At 49.2% G+C, this 22,592-nt stretch overlaps 1 protein-coding gene across 2 annotated transcripts in view; it reads right to left on the bottom strand.

The window, feature by feature from the left end:
- Positions 1 to 8,937: 8,937 nt before the first annotated feature.
- Positions 8,938 to 22,592, bottom strand: part of SAMD4A (sterile alpha motif domain containing 4A) — a 157,053-nt gene continuing 143,398 nt past the window's right edge. For both annotated transcript variants that reach the window (XM_063118196.1, XM_063118195.1), the window contains 3 exons: positions 16,356 to 16,482; positions 15,174 to 15,257; positions 8,938 to 10,172 (listed from right to left, as the gene is read on the bottom strand). In XM_063118196.1, the coding sequence (XP_062974266.1) occupies positions 10,144 to 10,172; positions 15,174 to 15,257; positions 16,356 to 16,482 (240 nt within the window). In that variant the 3' untranslated portion in view covers positions 8,938 to 10,143. The remainder of the gene's footprint in view (positions 10,173 to 15,173; positions 15,258 to 16,355; positions 16,483 to 22,592) is intronic.

The raw sequence follows: 22,592 nt of genomic DNA on the forward strand, positions 1-22,592 counted from the left end.
AGGGAGACATTTTTCTCCTTCTCCCATACTATTATTATTATTTGGGGTAATCCCATGAAGCCAATTGGTGGGAGATTCAGGACAGAACTGAATCATAGAATAGTAGTTGGAAGGTGCCTATAAGGCCATCGAGTCCAACCCCCTGCTCAATGCAGGAATCCACCCTAAAGCATCCCTGACAGATGGCTCTCCAGCTGCCTCTCAAAGGCCTCTAGTATGGGAGAGCCCACCACCTCCCTAGGTCATTGGTTCCATTGTCGTACTGCTCTAACAGCGAGGAAGTTTTCCCTGATGTCCAGCTGGAATCTGACTTCCTGTAACTTGAGCCCATAATTCCGTGTCCTGGACTCTGGGATGATAAAAGGAAGGACTTCTTCACACAGCGCATAGTTAAACTCTGGAATTCACTACCACAAGATGTGGTGATGGCCACCAATTTGGATGGCTTTAAAAAGGGGTTGGATAAATTCCTGGAGGCAATGGCTACTAGTTGCGATGGCTCCAGGATCAGACGGTAAGCCTATGTGCATCTGTTGCTGGGGAGCATGGGCGGGAATGTGTTGTGCACCCATGTCCTGCTGGTTGGCCACTGTATGAAACGAATGTTGGTCAAGATGGGACTCTTGGTCTGATCCAGCAGGGCTCTTCTTATGTTCTTGAGCCAAAACGAAGTACCCAAATAAAGAGTCAACACTCACCACTGTTACAAAATCTTGTATTAATCATTTCCCTTCACTTTCAATATAATATTGATATGAAACATAGGCATGGTTCCTAGTTACATGGGAGGAAAACGAATAATAAATATATATTGTAGCAAGTTGAAATCACGAGGTTGTTTCACCGGTAATAACAACAAATTGAAAACTGTACACTTGCGAAGAAATTACAGCAACCCCGAACGTTAGTGTCCTCCTCCTCCTGTATAATCCGGAAGCCGATACATGTAAACAAACATGCTATGTCCATATATGACAAATTTTCTTTTTAAAAAATATGCATTGCTTGGCAACATTGACTAGGCAAAAATATTTCTTTGTGCACTAATTTTATACTGGGGAAATACACTCCTCCCCCCCCCCCCCCAACCAAAAAGAAAAGAAAATAGATCAAGACTAAAATGCATGCATGTTCCAAGAGGGATTTCTCTTCTTCTTCTTTTGCCGATAGCTGGCATGCAACGGAAATGGAACTCCAAGCTTTCTTTCATTTGCTTACAGTAGGCATAAATACATAAGGGTTATATATTAATAAGGGAGGAAATATTCTGGGTTTTTTTGTTTTGTTTTTAAACATTTATTAACATTCCTGTTTTCTTGCAATTCCTCCCAGAGGAATACACATTCACCTTTTAAGTAAAGATTAAAGGAATACAAAAAATAAAACTCACTTTGCAAACTCTAATGACTTGTATAAAATCAACTTTAGTGTTATCATAGCTGTGTGCAAATAATACTTTCTACAAGATCTACTCTTTCTAGCTCTTCTTCAAAACAGGCACATCCAGACTTTTTTGGGGGGGGGGCAGGGGGGGTGAGCCGTGCCTAGGAGCCTCACTAGAAATCAGAGAAGCCACGAGCTGTTGCTGATTTGGAAATCTTTTTGCCTCTTCTCCTCCGTAAGGTCTAGCGAATACAGTGCGTGCTATGACACCACCTCGCCTTGCCGCTGAAGCCAACATCATGTGGCGTGTTTACTTAAAATGATATGAAGAAGGGCAAAGAGAAGTTTTGGGACGTCTGATTTAGCCCTGTGAATCCCACGGAGAGAGGACGGCGACAAGAGAAATCCTTAAGAGCTGACTGGCGCTTCGTGGCTGGAGGCGGAAAAAGTTCTCTCTCCCCAACTTGGTGACTTCCATATGCACAGGACAACAACTCCCATAATTCCACACACAATCCAAACTGCCCACAGATCTGTACATCACTCGTCGGAGTGTTGGGAGCTTGGCCAGAGCTGGCTGGGGTGGATCTCACGACCACAGAGGGAGAGGCCTAGGCTTGTATTTTGGCTTCAGGTGGGCCTAGCTGCCAGCTGTGCCGCCAGAGCAGTGAATGACACCTCAAAAGAAAGGCTCGCTTTCCTCCGCATCATTCCTTCTGGCCCCACCCAGGAAGAAAGGGGAGAGACAAGGCACTGCCATCGCCCAAGGTCGGGAGAGTCTTAAGGAGGTTGTGCGTGCGTCACTGCAATCAAAACAAACCGTTGGGATGACAGGTGGACATGGTGGGGGCCTTGGCCCTGTCAAGGGCTTGGAGCCCATGCACCTGCTTGCGAGGACTTGGGAGAAAAAGGCAAGAAAAACCCGGTTCGCTGGGTCCTGTTTGCCGGGCATGGAGCAATCCTCTCAACGAAGACCCCCGCTGGGAAATCCCTCCAATGTGAACGAGAGGATTTGCATGAAGCCCTTTGGCGCAGAGCTGAGCCACTTGAGTAGGGAAGTGCAGCTTCCACTGCACTTCCATGCAGTGGAAGCTGGCAGATTGCATGTCAATGGGGTGCTGAATCTGCTCCGGGGGTCAGGCAGAGCCCTAAAGGAGAGTTCTGACCCCCAGGGCAGATTCACTGACATCCGAGCCACCAGCCTCCGCCGGTTAAGTGTTGCTAAACAAGAATGGATTGAATTCAAAATGGGGGGGTCAATGGATGCCTCTCAAGGATGCAACAGCGCCCCTGGTGGCAGCTGCCCCACATCACCTCCTGGTTGGTTGGGTCACTTCCTGTATGTAATTGACTTCCATTCCAGCCAGAGGCCAAGTTGTGTAGACCTGTTGCCTACACAACTTGTTTCTCCAGAGTTCAACACAGCCAAGGGCACTTGGAAATACTGGATTGGTTCATGTTGCAGTGTAGACGGTATCACAGTGCAGGAAGCAAAGATAATTCCCTCTTCCCCTTAAACCTGTTGCTTCGTTGGCTTTTTTGTTTTTGCACCCTTGTTAACTACAGCCCCCAAATGAACTCTATAGTAGCATTAAAAAAAGACGTTTCCCCCCCTCCCTCCCACAATCCCAATCCCAATAACACAAATCTGTTTGCATTTTTCCATTCAAGAATTGTCATAAACCACTAAAAATAAAAGCACCAATATGAATTCCATACGTGATAATCGCATAGTAAAAGTTCTCTCTGGCAGAGCGGGCCGAGATAACCAGCTTACACACTCTTGTAATGAGAGCAAGAAAATAAAATAAAATAGAACTCCACACGTTTCTATGCAGTGAAATATTTTGCAATTTCTGACACTATCATACAATTGCTTATTATAAAACAGTTGCATTTGGCGATAAATGGGTAAATACAAAACGGAAGGCACTGCCACTTTTTAAAAAAATACTAAACATTTGACTTCCATGGCCTCTTGCATGCAACTTTTTTTCTTTTTTTATAAATAGATTTTTTTTCTCTTTAGATACTTCTGGTGTTTCTTCTTCTTCTTCTTAAATCGTTGGGTTGTTGTTGTTTTTACCTGCAGTCAATACAGGCCTTAAAAGGGAACTTGGAAGGGCTTCAAGAACATATCTGAAGCCGCTTTTGATTACACAAGAAACAGAAAACACCCCATACACAATTCAAGACAACTGCGTATCTACACACTGTCAATGGGGGAAAAAGCTCCCTTATTGGAAAGGGGGGGGAAAAAGAAAAGAAAATGAAGTATATGGTTGTTAATATCACGAATTTATCATGGTTACCAGCCATAGCGAGTTATAAGTCATATAGTTATCCAAAATAATATATCTTAATAATCAGATAACCTGGTTTTTTTATATATATTCAGCAAAGGAATAAATAAATGTTTCAGATTTGTAAATACTTTGAGGAACGCCCTCTTGTTCTTCATCCGCACCCCCTGCCTCTGCGAAATTCCTGTACAAGTGATGCTACCGAGTTTGTAGACGTCCAAAACACTCAAACCCTCGTTCTCTCGGTTTCTGTGTCCCCTCTATTCCCTGCTCTCACTGATGTACCACTTGCTTCCCCCACTGATATCTGTGATCACAACTGGCCAGGCTGGTCTCCGGAGCAATGAATATTGCGCTGCGATTCACCGGATGCCAAATCCATGCCTCGCAATGCAGCCTGTGCAAGGGGACTTGCCTGGCGGGTTGTGTCACTCTTCTCGAGTGCCTTAAAAACTGCTCCCCCGAAATCTTCCCCACCGCAACGGTATTCCTTCTTTACTACACTCAAAAAAACACGTTCCCTTTCACCACGACCACGCATTCCGGTAAACATGAAACCGAGAAATAAAAAAAAAAAATTGGCATTTTGGCACTTTTTGATAAAAAATATAAAATAATTTTAAGTCTTGAAAATACTGCATCTCAAACACATTTATATATATATCTCCTTTGTCTACTGCAGGGGTGGAGAACTGGGGTGTGTGTATGTGTGTCTGGGGCCTGCTTTTGACCAGCACCCCTGGGTTGCACTCCTATGCTGCCACGTTGCAAATTTCAGCATTAAAACTGCTATGGAGGGTGGAAAGACAAACTTAACTCTTTTTTCCCCCAAGCAATTTAAACATTTTAGCCTTCCGGAGCAGTTTGCTGTTGATTTCTCTTGCTGCTGGGAATTTCGCTGGTGTGGCAGCAAGGACTGTGTGTGTGTGTGTGTGTGTGTGTGTGTGTGATGCAACCCATAGTCTGCGTGTTGCCTGCCCTTGGTCTAGAGGATGCAGAAATGGCAGCCCTTTCTCTTCTCCCCCACTCCCTGCCCTATAACTCTACCTATTAAAAATCAGTCAGAACAAACGTTTGGCATGAAGTTGACATTGATTAGAAGCAGAGGATTTTTTATCCTCCCTGATCCAAACTGGGCCATGGGCACACTTCTGCAGGAAAACAAGAAAACACAGCAATTTGCACTACAGAGTGTACCGAGATGCAGGCTTTCTGCCCTACGCCTTGGGCATAGTCCACACTCCACGCTTAAAACCAATGGTATGATGGTTTGCTTGCGCCATGGCTTCCAACCTCCACGCCCTGGGAACTTGAGTTGTGTGATGGCACGGAGAATACGTGATGGGACCTTTGCAAGATTGGGGAAGGCGAGGGGAACCATGCCCAGGTAAAACTGGTCTCAAACCAATTATAAGTCTGTCGTGTAGGTTCCATCATGACAAATCCTCAGCACCTTCACAAAATTCTCAGCAGAGGTGGGGAAACTTTGGAGTGGGCAATTTCCATCCTCCTGACACCCTGTGGGGACTACCCCTCCTGCTACTGCCAATTTGTGCACCTTGTTTTATTTTTCTAATTTTGCCACCGCTGCACACTGCCGAAATTCGCTCACAAGGTGGAAGCTATGGGGGGTGGTTCGCTTGCATGTCACCCATCTCTGGTTCCCAGGGTTTTGAGGGGAGAAGCCATGATGGAGAAAATGGATTTAAACCAATGTGTAGCGTAGAGATCCCCAATGCATGGCCCTGTAGCACACAACCAAGAACCGAGGAGTCTATCAATGGCTACTAGCCCTGATGGTTGTGTGCTATCTCCAGTATTTGAGGCAGCAAGCCTGTGTGCACCAGTTGCTGAGGAACATGGGTGGGAGGGTGCTGTTGCACCACATCCCGCTTGTTCATCCCTGGCCGATGGCTGGTTGGCCACTGTGGGAACAGAGTGCTGGACTAGATGGACCCTTGGTCTGATCCAGCATCAGGGCTCCTCTTGTGTTCTTATGCCCTGGGGGGACATGCAGCCATTTTGTCTTCCATGGAAACCACCATGTCAGGAATGGAAAACAAAGTGGGCAGAAACGCACGGCTGCCGTCAGTCTGCGGAACTGGTGAGTATTCATGTCGCTGAACGGTCAGAGATGGTGAACAGACCCCAAAACAGGGGGGCTGTCTGGATGAGTCCTTATACTCAAGGATGACACAATATACTGGTAAGGTGTGATGCACCAAAATATGTCAAGCTTTTGGAGCGGTGTTCTTTTAAAGCTTTTTCTTCCTGTAGCTGGCAACGGCGCCTAATTACAAAGCCAATGGAGAAACATTGGCGTAAAGTCTGTGAGGCTGTAATCATACTTTTTCTCCAGTGACCACCTTTTGCGGGAGGGCAGGGGTCCCTTCCTCTATGCTGTGTTTTCTAGAGGATCCCAAATAACTATGGTTAATGAGTGTGCCTCAGACTAGTGGAGGGTGGTGGCTACGATGTCTGTAGGGCTGGGAATCCGCTCCAGGTGACAGTCAGAACTTGAAAGGCTTCATCATAGAATCATAGAATAGCAGAGTTGGAAGGGGCCTAAAGGCCATCGAGTCCAACCCCCTGCTCAATGCAGGAATCCACCCTAAAGCATCCCTGACAGATGGTTGTCCAGCTGCCTCTTGACGGCCTCTAGTGTGGGAGAGCCCAAAACCTCCCTAGGGAACTGATTCCATTGTCATACTGCTCTAACAGTCAGGAAGTTTTTCCTGATGGCCAGCTGGAATATGGCTTCCTTTAACTTGAGCCCGTTATTCCGTGTCCTGCACTCTGGGAGGATCGAGAAGAGATCCTGGCCCTCCTAAAGGTGGGACAACCTTTCAAGTATTGAAGAGTGCTATCATGTCTCCAGACTACTCACTTGAGGGAATGGTATTAAAGGCAAAACTGAAGTACTTTGGCCACATAATGAGAAGACAGGATACCCTGGAGAAGAGGCTGATGCTAGGGAAAGTGGAAGGCAAAAGAGAGGGGCCGACCAAGGGCAAGATGGAGGGATGATATTCTGGAGGTGACAGACTTGACCTTGGGGGAGCTAGGGGTGGTAACGGCCGACAGAAAGCTCTGGCGTGGGCTGGTCCATGAAGTCACAAAGAGTCGGAAACGACTGAATGAATAAACAACAATCATGTCTCCCCTCCATCTTCTCTTCTCCAGGCTAAACATGCCCAGTTCTTTCAGTCTCTCTTCATAGGGCTTTGTTTCCAGACCCCTGATCATCCTGGTTGCCCTCCTCTGAACACGTTCCAGCTTGTCTGCGTCCTTCTTGAATCGTGGAGCCCAGAACTGGACGCAATACTCTGGATGAGGCCTAACCAGGGCTGAATAGAGAGGAACCAGTGGAGAGCTCCTTTAGAGTTCTGACCGAAACCCGGAGCGGATTCACCACCCCATGGACATTGGAGCACACCAGCCTCCACGGCCCCCGACGCCGCGCCTCGCATTCAGACTGAACACGAGCCACTTCCGTTCGTTCCGTGCGCACGCCGTGGAGTCCTCTACGTGACCTCACATCTCTTCCAGGATTTATACAGAGCCCCGCGTTTTATGTTCTGGGGCCTTCTGGCCTTGCATATTAAACCTGGTCAGGCCCAGCCAGGGTCACGGCGGAAAAGAAGTAGCCAGGAGTGGCCGCGGTGTCTGGAAGCTATGCGCGGCCCCGGCTGTTCCTTCAAGGCCTTTTTCACGAGCCACCTGTGTGCTGGGCTCACAGAAGAGCCAGGTTTGCCGGCTTTCCCCCCCTCCTGGCCTCCTGTACGACCCCCCGTTTGCCAGGCCTGGAGAAAGGCAGCAGTGTCTGCCTTCCAGCATAAACAGGCCCCAGAACAAACACCCTATTTAGACACAGCGCTGCTGACTCACGCGGCTTTGTTTATCCTTCCCTCCCGCGTGGCTCTTCGGCACAGGAAGGGCACGTTCCACCCTCCCGGGGTCTGTGCATCCTCCGATTACATCACGGAGCAGGGAAGGCAATGGAATCTTTTCCTTGCCCTGTACTTTTATGGACCTGAACGGCCGTCTCTCCTGCGCCGTACCTGTTCACGTGGGAAGTAAGCCCCCGCTGTTTTCAAAGGATCTTCCAAGCGGGAGCACTTGGGATCACGCAGTCCCTCAACACGCTTACTTGGGAGTAAGGGGCTCTCCCCAATGTTGCTTCAGAGGTATGGGAGCACGGGCATTGCTGACAACGGGATCGTGACAGGAAGCCAGATTCCGGCTGGACATCAGGAATAACTTCCTGACTGTTAGAGCAGTACGACAATGGAACCAGTCCCCTAGGGAGGTTGTGGGCTCTCCCACACTAGAGGCCTTCAAGAGGCAGCTGGACAACAACCTGTCGGGGATGCTTTAGGGTGGATTCCTGCACTGAGCAGGGGGTTGGACTCGATGCCTTGTAGGCCCCTTCCAACACTACTATTCTATGATTCTAATGTCAGTACCCCAAGGTCATGTGGGAAGAACCAGTGTCAGGGCTACTATCTGCACCCGTTCCTGGGGCTTCCCTGCCGCTGCGGTAATATAGGATTCAGCCACCAGTACCCCTGATATTAGGAAGGCTCAAAGCATGTCCTTCAGGAAGAGCTCTGACATGCGGATCGGATGTATCCAATTCCTGCAGGCCACATGACACCTGTGCGCAACTCTTGATGGACCCCACAAGGAGATCAGGAAGATCCAGGGGTCCCCCCCCACTACACAAAGATCGAGGAGCATTGTAAGGTCTGCTCTGGCAATCTGAAGCCAAGGAGTTCCTGCCCCATGCTGTTGGACGGACACTTCTGGGACCCAATGAAATGGGTCCACTTGAACGGCGACCGGTGTTAGGCCCTTGGGGGAGGGCAACGGGACTCCTCTACCCACTTGTTATCACGGGGCTCCATCCAAACAGTAGCTTTCAATCTGATACGGGGAAATTCAGGCTTGTCTTTCTCAGTACTATGCGCAAAATGCATTGGGGGAAACCTGGTCCTAGCTGGCACTCTTGGGGTGTGGGTAGGTGGGTGTCGCACACTTGTTTTTCCACATGCCTGGTTTTGCATTACAGTATCAAACTGAGGGCGAGGAAGGTGTTCCCCTTTCCTAACATGTGGAAGCAGCGGTGCGAAGTTCCAAGGTTAGCTTCTTTTCATCCCCTTCCCAGCGCCCCCCACCCCACACGCCCTCGAAGGCACAGAATCCCCTCCGAAACTCCTCCTCTGCCTGCTCTGCAACATTCCCGCCCCCCACCTGCTTTTGGCACCCTGCTCTGGCCCAGCTTGGAAAGTCAAGAAAAACTCACCAGTGCGCCTGAGGCCCTCTAGAAGCAATAGCTCAGCAGCTCTCTTAAAAGGCCAAACCCGCTGCGATGACACAGAATAATAATAATAATAATAATAAAAAAAGTTACACACGCGCACACCCACGCAGATGCCATGCAAAAGATCCATTATGACGACGAGGAGAGGAAGGGAGAAGGCAGACCCCGGATCCTCGCAGGCGGCCGCGGACTCCTGCTCCGAGCGAGACCGAGAGGGTTGAGCCGTCCCCCTCTCGCACGGCCTGCACTGTCCGTTCTTTATGCTTGTGTTTCTCTTGTCTCGGCCGTCGCGTCTCCCGAGATATTTCTCCTGCACATGCGCGGACAATTTCATAAGCAGCTAGGACTAGGACCGTGGCAAGCATCCCGGGTGGTAGGAGGCTCCCAGGAAGCAGGTCTGGGGGTTGAGCTCTCTCTCTCTACCCCCATCAACATTTCACGGAGTAAGGCCGCAGGAAGAGAAGGAGGGCAGTTCGCTCAGCACATCGGAGGGGCTCTTTTCGACCCGGCTTCGTGTAAACAACGTGCAACATTCAAAACCGCCCTTCTGAATGCCACTGAAGGGGAGCGGGTTGGTTGGTCTTGTTTCCTTTCTGCCTGCCTGCCTGCCCCCAAATGTCGGCACCCGTCGGGGTTCATGTTGGCGAAATGCACCCCCATATTTACAGATGGCCAAGGTGCAACTCCCTTTTTGGTGAGCTCACTTCAGCTCCTTCGTCCCAAAGAAGGGTTGTCTCCGCCACCCAATTGGAGATGTCTTGCTTATTACCTTGCTCCTAAGATAGCCTGCCCTGAGATGCTCTCAGGCACCCCCGGGATGCCTGCCCTTAGATCAACCGCTCCAGTCTCTTTCGCTTCCCACCACAGGTTTTTCTCCATCCGTGCGCGCGCAACGCCCCAGTTCTACTTCTGACGAAGTAACAGTAGGATCATCGATCCTTTCACAAAATGAAAACAGAGATGGACAAGAGAGGGGAGACAGAGAGGGAAGGAAAGAAGAAAACAGCAATGAAAAGGTTGCAAAATATCTCCAGGGGTCCTTAGCAGGTCCAGGGACCCATCACCCAATCCGCCACTGGTCCAGCAGCCAACGTTTCTCACGGCCAGCGTTGTCACTGCAGACACCTCTGTCTTCTAGATCGTCGAGGTTCTGTCAACACCATCTGAAAAGGCAGATTCAGGGTTATTCAGCCGGGGCGTCCCAGGAACGGTCAGCTGCCTGTGATGTCAACGTTTTCCTACTCTGGAGGCATTTTAGTAGGAGGGAGGTGGTAGCAACCAAAAGGCTTGGTTCACACAGGCTGTTCAGCCATGATGTGGTTTGTTGAAATCTGGTTTGTTGTTGTGTCTAAATTTATCCCCACAAACAAATCATGGTTTGTTAACCAGCTACAAACCACAAATAAAATCAATGGTTGGTTGTTGGATGACAAAGTCTGCCTTGTTTAAATCATGGCTTGTTGTGGTGCCTGAACCCAGAACTGTGGCTTATCCCTGGCTTGTTGGTGCTGCTGTCTGCCCTGAAACAGAGGTGCTGAAGCAAGAGGAGCCTGAAAAAGAAACCTCTCTTACGGTTGGCAAAATGGGCAGGGGAGAAACAAACCAGAAGCAGGGAAAACCACGGTTTGTTTGCTGGTCTGCAAGACCATTCATGGCTAAAACAACAAACCATGGTTAACGTAAACCGTGGCTTCGTGTTATGTGCAAACGCAACCACTGAGTTCAACCCCTGTGGTAAGGCAGATTATCTGTCTATTTTTCCTTCCCCAGAGAAACCTGGCAACGTGGATCATGTCATAAAAACCGCAGGCTCACTCCACTGGGAAATTCTCCTGCACACGCTGTGCTACGCCAGGTTGTAGTGCCTCAACCAAGTTGAACAAGATCATAGAATCATAGAATCATAGAAAAGCTGAGCTGGAAGGGGCCTACAAGGCCATCGAGTCCAACCCCCTGCTCAGTGCAGGAATCCACCCTAAAGCATCCCTGACAGATGGTTGTCCAGGTGCCTCTTGAAGGCCTCTAGTGTGGGAGAGCCCACAACCTCCCTAGGTAGATGACATCACCCTAAATCAATCAACTAGATGCTTTTAAGCACTCTACCCCAACAAGCGCCCTCCAGATGTGTTGTACTGCAACTCCCATAATTCCTAGCCAACATGGCCTCTGGGCACCAGGTAGGAGAAGGCTGCCCTAGATGCCTGGCGCCATCTTGAAGACTTCTCTTACCCCAATAGGGAAGCGAGGCAGCATTGGCAGTATGGTGGAATAAGCAGGTTGGATGGACCAAGGAGGTTGAGGGATGGGAGCAAGAGAAATAGGACCAGGACGTTCCCGATCCCATTCCATCAAGCAGATGGGTAGGACTGGGTTATATGAACGAGCTGGATCTCCACACATGCTCTCTATCCCACTTTTAGGCACAGTACTCTTTCAATTCCAGCAGGTGGCGTTCTATGACCACAAGCAAACAGAGCACCCAAGTGGCACGTCGGGAGCGGCCTTACACAGAACCAGAACCAACTAGCTCAGTATTGTCAACACTGACAGGCAGTGACGGCTCTCCAGGGTTTCAGGTGCCACCACAAGAACCCATGGTTTAAACAAGACAGACTTGGGCCTGTTCAGACAACAAGCAAAGCCATGGTTAGGACCGCTAACCCTTCTGCAGCAAGTGGTTAGTGAGCATGCTTAAACCATGGTTATGTAGGAAAAACACCGCTCACACGACACGCTAAGCCATCGTGGTTAGCTCAAAACGCTTAGCCATCATGGCGTAGGGTGTTGTCCGAACAGGGCTTGTGCTAGTTAACAAACCATGGGTTCTATTCATGGTTTGTAGCTGGTTAACAAACCATGGTTTGTTTGCGGAGATGTACTCAGACGCAGCGACAAGCTCATCTCTTCGCATTCCCTAACGATGAAGGCAAAATCTCCCCTCCTTCCAAAGCCCGACAGCAGCATCTCATCCTGAGCACAGCTGCTCTGCACTGGTCTGAAGGCGTCCACCACGGCCTCACAACCTTTCTCTTCCCAACATCTTGGCAGGAAGGCGTCCAAAGAACACAGACGGGGAGGGAAGGGCCTGCTGCCATTTTAAACTCACCCTGCCATCACCTCCCCACCACCCTCCACAACCTGGACCTGCATAACGCTCTCTATTTAGCGCACGGCTGAGATTGGAGGAAACGCCTCCGGGGGCTGCTGGTATTGCTGCTCTTCTAAGTTACACAGGGCACAGATGTTGGAGAGACACAGCGTTTTTTGTCAAGGACAGAGGCAAGCCCGCCCCACCGCTAATTTTGACCCTCCTCAAACCGGCGATTACAGCTCTCTCTGTTAATGTGGGTAGGCAAAGGATTGTGGCCGCTGCCCGGCACTCAGGCCTCAATTCACCCATCTGGGGCACTTTCCAGACTTAAAGAAACAAGCAAACAGACCATCTTGCGCATGTCTGATTTTTTTTTGGGGGGGGGGGGAGAAAGAAGAAGCAAACTCAAACTCAACAACTCATTTTTCTCTCCCTCCAAGATGTTATTTATAGCACAAGTCGATTGGAAATCCGGGGTTGAACGTTACTGAATGAAAACAACTGGCGAGGAACACGATCCTGTCATGGAATGTCCCGGCAAGATGTATTTTAAGGCAGCTGCGGAAAAAAAGCAGGGTGGTTTCCCCTTCTCCTCCCTCAGCAATGCAGCTGACATTGTTTTTGAAGCCAGGGAAATCTCTGAGCTTTTTCACCCGTGAGGCGTGAAAATCAGTCTGAAATCAGTCTGAGAGGTGAACGTGAGAACTTCATCTGCCCCTGTTCTCGGCCTCCTCGGCTAAAATTATGTTTCGCCCTCTGGTTCGCTCACACCTCGAGTACCACACAATCCATTTTAAATCGCTTTAAATGGTTGTAGTGTTTCCTGGTTGCAAAGATGGTTCATTTTAATCAGTGGTTTTACTCCCTTCTTCTTTTCTTTTTTTTTGGTGTGTAAGCCACTCTGAGTGCTCACTGAGTAGGAGAACAGGTAACAACAACAACAACTATAACAACATGAAAAAGTCACAATGATTCTGTTAGTCACATCAGTCACTGGCATCACATTAAAAAAAAACGTTACAGAAAACCCTCAGAAACTGGGCCTACCAAAATACATCCACACCAACATCCGGAAAGCAGTCGTACTTAAAAACATGTTCAATAGTCAGGAAATTCCTGAATCAGTAAAAGACAGCATAACTTTGCAAAGGTTCCATTGTCGTACTGCTCTAACAGTCAGGAAGTTTTTCCTGATGTCCAGCTAGAATCTGGCTTCCTGTAACTTGAACCCTAGACAAACCGCCATGAGAGAGAAAAGAGATGATGATAATAATAATGATAATACTCTTGTTTCTGTCACACTCCAGGTCTCTCACTTGTGTACCAAATCAAGGGTATGATTTGCCTCTCCTGTTGCCCTCAGCAAGAAGCCCCTTGGATCGCTCCTTTAGAGGTCTGACTGAAACCCAGAGCAGATTCACCGGCCCACTGACATCGGAGCCAACAGCTCCCACTGACTGAAAGGTTGTCACACAGAGGAGGGCCAAGATCTCTTGTCGATCCTCCCAGAGTGCAGGACACGGACTAATGGGCTCAAGTTACAGGAAGCCAGATTCCGGCTGGACATCAGGAAAAACTTCTGGGCTGTTAGAGCAGTACGACAATGGAACCAGTTACCTAGGGAGGTTGTGGGCTCTCCCACACTAGAGGCAGCTGGACAACCCTCTGTCAGGGATGCTTTAGGGTGGATTCCTGCATTGAGCAGGGGGTTGGACTCGATGGCCTTATAGGCCCCTTCCAGCTCTGCTATTCTATGATTAAACCTATGAAAGATACATTATACATCTGAGAGATGTACGTGGTAGCACGGCTGGCCCAGTTCCTTCCATTTTGTGACTGTGCCTACGTTGCTGCCATTGGCTAACGCATATAAAGCATCGGCCAAAAGCCCGCCTGTCCCATTATGCAGAAGAAAAGGGCAGAAGGTTGAACTTTACCACTTGAGATGACAGGAGGGAAAAGGGTGTCATACTCTGGGAATATTTAAAAAGTTCTATGCATGTAGTAAATAAGCTTATTAGGGAGACGATATGTGCTAGTTTACTGCATGCAGGGAGGAGATGTAGCTCAATGGTAGAGACCCGGCTTTGCATGCAGAAGGTGCCAGGTTCGGTCCCCGCCATCTCCAGATAGATCCAGGAAAAGTCCTGCCTGAAATCCTGGAGAGCATCTGCTGCCGGTCAGTGTTGACAATATTGGGCTAGATGGACCTGGGGTCTGACTCAGTAAAAAGCAACTTCCTCTGTGTGTGTGTGTGTGTGTGTGTGTGTGTGTAGCTTTCAAATATTCAGTCCCCAGCTGCAGTCTGAAGTGGTACAGTCCTGCCTTATTTATTTATTTATTTATTTATTTATTTATTTATTTATTTATTTATTTATTTATTTATTTATTACGTTTCTATACCGCCCAATATAGCCGGAGCTCTCTGGGTGGTTCACAAAAATTAAAAACATTCAAAGTATAAAACAACAGTATAAAACCATAATATAAAATACAATATAAAAGCTCAAGCAGATAAAAACAGCACCAATGCAAAATTACAAATTTAAAACACCAAGTTAAAAATTATTTATAGACTGTTAAAATGCTGGGAGAATAAAAAGGTCTTCACCTGGCGTCTAAAAGCATCTAATGTAGGTGCCAAGCGAACCTCCTTAAGGAGCTCATTCCACAGCCGGGGTGCCACAGCAGAGAAGGCCCTGCTCCTGGTAGCCACCTGCCTCACTTCCTTTGGCAGGGGCTCGCGGAGAAGGACCCCTGAGGATGACCTTAGGGTCCGGGCAGGTACATACGGGAGGAGGCGTTCCTTCAGATAGCCTGGCCCCAAGCCGTTTAGGGCTTTACATGTTAATACCAGCACTTTGAATCGGGCCCGGACCTGGACTGGCAGCCAATGAAGCTGGAAAAGGACTGGCGTGATGTGGTCTCGTTGGCCAGTCCCTGTTAGTAACCATGCTGCCCTGTTTTGTACAGTTGAACTTTCCTTACTTCTATCACCTTATTTTTCCTAATGTGTAAATGGGATCTCAGAAACTCCACAGAGACTGGAAGGTGACATGAAAGAGGCGCTTACCTCCGAGGGCATGTTCAGTCATGCTGAGGCACAAGGACTCTAGCCTGTTGTTGATATCAGGTTCTGTCACTGGTACCTGGAACTCTGCAGAGATAATGAACAGGAGGTTTAAGGCAACGACGGGCCGTTTCCGATGCATCTGAAGGCATTTCTTGTAACTAGGAGGAACTTCAGGATGTGGGTTAGGGTTTAGGAAGCGCTAACGGCAGATCCGGCTGGCACAACAGAAACAGCGGGAGCACGGTGGCATTGCTGGGCACTGGCCTAGGTGGTCTGGAAATCAGCTGAGCCTTTTCCTGATTTGAGGAGAAATCCTTCAGCTCGTTCCTGATCCAACATGACATAAGCCAGGAGTGGGGAAAGATGGCCCAGGCTTATCATAGAATCATATAGAATCATAGAACAGCAGAGTTGGAAGGGGCCTGCAAGGCCATCTAGTCCAACCCCCTGCTCAATGCAGGAATCCACTCTACAGCATCCCTGACAGATGCTTGTCCAGCTGCCTCTTGAAGGCCTCTAGTGTGGGAGAGCCCACCACCTCCCTAGGTAACTGGTTCCATTGTTGTACTGCTCTAACAGTCAGGAAGTTTTTCCTGATCATAGAATCATAGAACAGCAGACTTGGAAGGGGCCTGCAAGGCCATCTAGTCCAACCTCCTGCTCAATGCAGGACTCCACCCTAAAGCATCCAGTAGTAGCTCCGGAGCTGGTCATTTTAAAAGCCTGCTTAAAAGAAGACTGATCAAAGTTTGCCTGGCGGGGACATTAACAGACTCACTGTCCGTATATCAATTAATTAATAAAATTTATATCCTGCCTTTCCCCCCCTCCTTAAGAAACCCAAGGCGGCGTACGTAATCCTCCTCCTCTCCATTTTATCCTCACAACAACAACCCTGTGAGGTGGGTTGAGCTGAGAGTCAGTGACTGGCCCAGAGCTTCATGGCTGAGAACCAGGGGACTAGAACCAGGGTCTCCCGAGTCTCAGTCCAACACTTGAACCGCTACAACACTTGAACCGCTGGCATGTTGGCTGCGTCCAACACACTAACCACTATACCACACTGCCGAGGGGGGACTAGAACCCGGATCTCCCAACTCCCACTAACCACTACACCACGCTGTCCACTTGGGGTTCGGGGACAGCGGGCGAAGGGGGGGGGGCGGAATGCTTTTGGCCTACCTGGCTGCTGAAACATGAGCATCGTCTGTGGGGAGGTGTGGACGGGCAGTGAGCGCGTCCGTTGCACCGAGGTGTGAGTTCGGCTGGGCATGCTGTTACTCCCTCCGGGGTTGGCAAACCACAGGCTCTACAGGCAGAAGGCAGAAGAGGCACCGCACAGGTAAAGCAAACCATGGAGGCAGACAGGGTGGGAAAGGTACTGGGCCTCCCCTGGCTCTGCCCAAGACACCGCTGAGCCTGCCACAGAACCAGGGGGGCGGAAGTAGTGGCACAGCGCAGGTGCTCAGCATGGCAGGCTGCGTGGCGCGTGCACCAAGGCTGTGGCGATGCTGAGGGCAGCAGGTCTGCCTCATTCAGGAGTCCTCAACACTTCTGACGTGCCTGCTTCAAACAGGCTAGTCCACAGCGGACATCATTCCACTAAATTGTGGTGCACGCTTTACAGATTGGCGAGCGAACAAAGGCGTGGACTCTGTCGAAAAGCGCCGCCCCCGGGGTGGCGCGAAGTCTAAACTGGCCTGGCGTTACCCATCTTTGCACCTTGGATATCTCCTTTAGAGTTCTGACTGAAACCCAGAGCGGATTCACCACCCCACTGACTTCGGAGCCACCAGCCTCCACTGGTCTGACCCTGAAGCTGGCTGTTATTTATTTATTGCATTTATAACCCACCTTATTTATTGATTGATTGCATTTATATACCGCCCCATAGGCAAAGCTCTCTGGGTGGTTTGGAGGAAAGGAAAGGAACCTCTTGTGCAAGCACTGAGTCATTACTGACTCTTGGAGGGACACCAGCTTTCGCTGACGTTTTCTTGGCAGGCCTTATCGCGGGGTGGTTTGCCGTTGCCTTCCCCGGCCATTATTACCTTTCCCCCAGTGGGGTGGTTTGCCGTTGCCTTCCCTGGCCGTTATTACCTTTTCCCCAGCTAGCTGGGTACTCATTTTACCGACCTTGGGAGGACGGAAGGTTTACAAAAGTTAAAAACAGTGAACGTTAAAAACAAATCTACAAAATTTAAAAGCATGAAAAGCATAAAAACAAGAATCTCCTTTTAAAACAACTATTCTGGGTTCAGTTAAAAACAAACTCAGCACATGATGTTAACTGCCTGGGAGGAGAGAAGAGTCTTGACCTGGCGCCGAAAAGATTACCATGTTGGCGCCCGGCAAGCCTCGTCGGGGAGATCATTTTTTTTTCCTCCAAGGAAACCAAGGTGGTGCACATAATCCTCACAACAACAACCCTGTGAGGTAGGCTGGCCCAAAAGTCAGTGACTGGCCCAAAGTCACCCAGTGAGCCTCCGTGGCCGAGTGGGGCCTAGAACCCAGATCTCCCAATTCCCAGTCCAACACGCTAGCCACTAGACCAGCCTTCCTCAACCTGGGGCGCTCCAGATGTGTTGGACTGCACCTCCCAGAATGCCCCAGCCAGGCTGGGGCATTCTGGGAGGTGCAGTCCAACACATCTGGAGCGCCCCAGGTTGAGGAAGGCTGCACTAGACCAAACTACCTGTTCTGAGGAAAGAGCTTTACACTCGTGTTTTCAGCTTAATGCAGCTAATCATTTAATCCGAACTGGAGACGGTAGTTAGTGTCATAGACTATGGTTAGGGAAACAACCCAGGGTGATTAACCACGGTTTGAAGTTGGCTTCTTTCCCTCCTGTTGAAGCAAGGAACACCCCGTAGGGGAGTAAAAAATAGCCACAGGCAAGGGCGGAACCAAGTCATCTTCTACAATAATATTATTAGTAAAAGTTTTGTTAAAGTGCCAGGTGCCTACGCGTTTCGAACGCGGTTGAGTTCTTCCTCAGGGCTTTATGACAACTGCACGAACGTCATAAAGCCCTGAGGAAGAACGCAACCGCGTTCGAAACACGTAGGCACCTGGCACTTTAACAAAACTTTTACTGATAATATTAGTAAAATACTATTAATTATTATTAATATTACTAATATTAATATTATTATTAATATTACTACTAATATTAGTAAAATATTATTGTAGAAGATTACTTGGTTCCACCCTTGCCTTTGGCTATTTTTTTCTTTCCCTCCTGCACAGTGAGCACAATCCATCTGGGTACGAACATAGCAAGTAAGTACAGTTAGCTGGAAACGAAAGCAAAACCTTTCAATCTCCTCCTTGTGGCTGCGCTGGAAAAAGGGGGGAGGCCCATTTATTTATTTATTATTGCCTTTATATCCCACGCTTTTTCCTCTTTAAGGAACTCAAGGCGGCATACATGATCCTCCTCTTCCTCTCCATTTTATCCTCACGACAACCACCCTGTGAGGTAGGCTGGGCTGAGAGGCTGTGACTGGCCCAAAGTCACCCAGTGGGTTTCCATGGCCGAGTGGGGGACTAGAACCCAGATCTCCCGACTCCCAGTCTGACACTTTAACCACTACACCACCCTGGCTGGTGCATGGAACACCCAGGGCCTTGCTAGACCTACCTGATAATCCAGCCAGGAGTCGGGGCGACGGCGCGCTACAGCTAGCGCGCGACGGCGCCCTTTTCCACACGTAAGACGTGACAGGGCAAGGGGAAGCCCCATCGCGTCCGCCATTTTTGTTTTCAATTAAAGGCCCATGTGCGCAGGAGCGCACCGCCGGATAAGGTAAGTGTTTTTAAAAATAAATATAGGGTCCCCGCTCCCCCTGCCCCTGATTTCCCCCCCACAATGCCTGATGCCCCCCCTGCCTGCTCGCTCGCCCGTCCTCCCACTCCCCAATGCCCTGTCCCCCGTCCTTCTTTCCCCCTCCCCGATGCCTGATGCCCTGTCCCCCGTCCTTCTTTCTCCCCTCCCCCTCCCCGATGCCTGATGCCCTGTCCCCCGTCCTTCTTTCTCCCATCCCCCCTCCCCGATGCCTGATGCTATGTCCCCCATCCTTCTTTCCCCCCATCCCCGATGCCCTGTCCCTGTCCTTCTTTCCCCCATCCACCATGCCTTGTCCCCCGTCCTTCTTTCCCCCCTCCCCGATGCCCTGTCCCCCGTCCTTCTTTCCTCCGTCCCCGATGCCTGATGCCCTGTCCCCCGTCCTTCTTTCCCCCCTCCCTGATGCCCATGCCTGTCCTTCTTCCCCCATCCCCAGTCCGCCATCCCCGTGCCCTGTCCCCCGTCCTTCTTCCCCCATCCCCGTCCGCCATGCCCGTGCCCGTCCTTCTTCCCCCCCCTCTCCTGCCGGGTCCGGCCTTTCCCCCGGCCCCTATCTCCCCACCCCCCGTGATTCCCGAGAAAAGCCATGGACCCTGCTAGACCTTCCGCAGCCCCGGCCTCTGCTTATGGCCCGGAAAAGCCGGGCCATAAGCGAATCTGCTTCTCCCAGCTTAAGGGAGGCGTTAGCCCGGCCTGACCCTGGGATCCCCTGTGCGTCATCTGGATGCACAGGAGGGAGACCGGGCCTCACACCGCACTAACGCCTCGTCTAGCAACGGCTCCAGTCGTGATTCGGTGTCACTCGCAAACTGGGCCGCTGTTCTGTGAACTGAACTTGGAAGTCCCATTCACATCATTGCTCCTCCTGCTCAAGGCTCCCTTGTTCACTCGCTAAGCGCTGCACTTGGTTCCTTGAACATCCGTGCCGGAGACACTGCTCCTTTCTCTCTTTTCCTCAGAAGCATCCCAACCCCCGCGCCCGTCCCCTTTGCAGGACCTCTTTGCAGCGCTGAAGAGAGTGAAAACAGGAAATGCCTGCAGACTGTTCTGGCCGGCTCCATCGGGTTTCTTTTTTCCCTTTTTAAATGGAATTTTTTAAAAAAAGAAGAAAAAAGAATCCATCTAAGTCAGAAAGGGAAACTGGATGGTGACGAAGCAACTGATGGGGACTAGTTAATGAACTCTCTCTCTCTGTCGGAGGAGAAATTATCAGTCTACAGTGGAGGCTGGTGGCTCTGGTGTCAGTGGGGTGGTGAAAGGGGGTATCCAAGGTGCTCAGCCCCACTGGCTTGGGCCTTGGTGGAGATGGGGAAGCATTCTATACATGCTCTGCCCACATAAAACCAGTGTTAAAAGAAATGCATGGGCTGCTGTTAGCTACCAAGCCTTATTATTATTATTATTATTATTATTATTATTATTATTATTATTATTTATTTGTTACCCGCCTCTTCCTCCAGATTGAGGCAGGGCACAACACAAATGCAACATCATAAAACTAATTAAAAATTTTAAAACCAATATATCACTAAAAGCAGCACATTATTAAAAGGAAAATTCAGCTGGGTAGGCCTGCCGGAAGAGATCAGTCTTTATGGCTTTCTTAAATTCTGGAAGACTGTTAAGTTGATGAATCTCTCCCGGTGAGCCATTCCACAAACTGGGAGAGGCAGAAGAAAAGGTCCTCTGGGTAATAGTTGTCAGCCTTGTTTTTGTTGGCTGGAGTAAATTCTTCCCAAAGGACCTGAGTGTGCGGGGCGGATTGTACGTGAGAAGGCGATCCCGCAGGTAGCCTGGACCCAAACCATGTGGGGCTTTAAAGGTGATAACCAACACTTTATACTTCGCCCAGAAACTAATTGGCAGCCAGTGAAGAGATTTTAAAACTGGTGTAATGTGGTCCCCCTAAGGTGTACCGGTGACCAGCCTGGCTGCCATGTTTTGAACTAGTTGAAGTTTCCGGACTAGGCACAAAGGTAGCCCTATGTAGAGCGCATTGCAGAAGTCGAGCCTCGAAGTTACCAGCGCGTGCACGACCGTACAAGGTTATGCTGTTATCCTACAAAGCCCTAAACAACTTGGGACCAGGATACCTAGCAGACCGCCTTCCCTTATATACACCCAGGCGACATTTACGATCTTCAGAGGAGGCCCTCCTCGTCATCCCAACACGAAAAGAATGTTGCCATGAAGAACCTCGACGGCGGGGCCTTCTCTGTAGCGGCCCCCACTCTCTGGAAAACCCTCCCTCGTGCGGTTCGGGAGGTGGAAAATGTAATAACTTTTAAAGGCCTCCGAAAGACATAGCTTTTTAAACGAGCCTTCCCTGGACTGTAATTTAGTTTGGTTTTATGTGATTTTAAAGTTTTAATCTGGATTTTATGGTTTTAGTTGTAAACTGCCCAGTATAAATATGTAATAAATAATAAATAAAATAATGCTCAGAGGCATTTCTGAAGACCGTAAGCCTGTGTATTGCTTTGCACCTTGGATGGCTCCTTTAGTGTTCCACTGAAACCAAGGGCTCATTTACACCAAGCAGGATATTCCATTATGAAAGTGGTGTATAAAAGGCAGGAGCCACACTGAAGTGCACTAACAACTGTTGGGGCCCATCGACACATCTACACCAAGCAGGATATAGTGGTATGAAAGTGGTATGAAAGAGATAACGCACTGGTTATCTCTCGGTTGGACTACTGCAACCTTCTTCTCTCTGGCCTTCCTTCGTCTCACATCAGTCCGCTGGTCTCTGTCCACTACTCTGCCGCTAAGATCATCTTCTTGGCCCGCCGCTCTGACCATGTCACTCCACTTCTGAAATCTCTTCATTGGCTTCCAACTCACTCCAGAATCCAATATAAACTTCTCCTGTTGACCTTCAAAGCTCTTCACGGTCTAGCTCCTGCCTATCTCTCCTCTCTCATCTCACACTATCGCCCCGCTCGTGCTCTCCGCTCCTCTGATGCCATACTTCTCGCCTGCCCAAGGACCTCCACTTCCCTTACTCGGCTTCGTCCTTTTTCTTCTGCTGCCCCTTACGCCTGAAACGCTCTTCCAGAACACTTGAGAACTACAAACTCAATCACTGCTTTTAAAACTCAGCTAAAAACTTTTCTTTTCCCTATAGCCTTCAAATATTGAGTTTGTTCTGACTCTATACTGTTAGCTTCACCCTACCCGGCCTGTTTACACTTCCCTGTGCCTGTTCGCACTCTCCTTCCCTCTTTATTGTTTACTACAACTTATTAGATTGTAAGCCTATGCGGCAGGGTCTTGCTATTTACTGTGTTATCTGTACAGCACCATGTACATTGATGGTGCTATATAAATAAATAATAATAATAATAATAAAGCGGTATATGGTATGCGTCAATGGGCCTCAACAGTTGTCAGCACACTTCAATACTGCTATAAAGCAGTTGTGTGGCTCCTGCCTTTTATATACTGCTTTCATAATGGAATATCCTGCTTGGTGTATATGAGCTCTAAGAGTGGATTCAGCGGCCCACTGATAACAGAGCCACGAGCCCTATCTATTCATCTATCATCTATCTATCTTCTATCATCTA

Source organism: Elgaria multicarinata, chromosome 2 (assembly GCF_023053635.1).
Source record: "Elgaria multicarinata webbii isolate HBS135686 ecotype San Diego chromosome 2, rElgMul1.1.pri, whole genome shotgun sequence".
NCBI classification, from domain to species: Eukaryota; Metazoa; Chordata; class Lepidosauria; order Squamata; family Anguidae; genus Elgaria; species Elgaria multicarinata.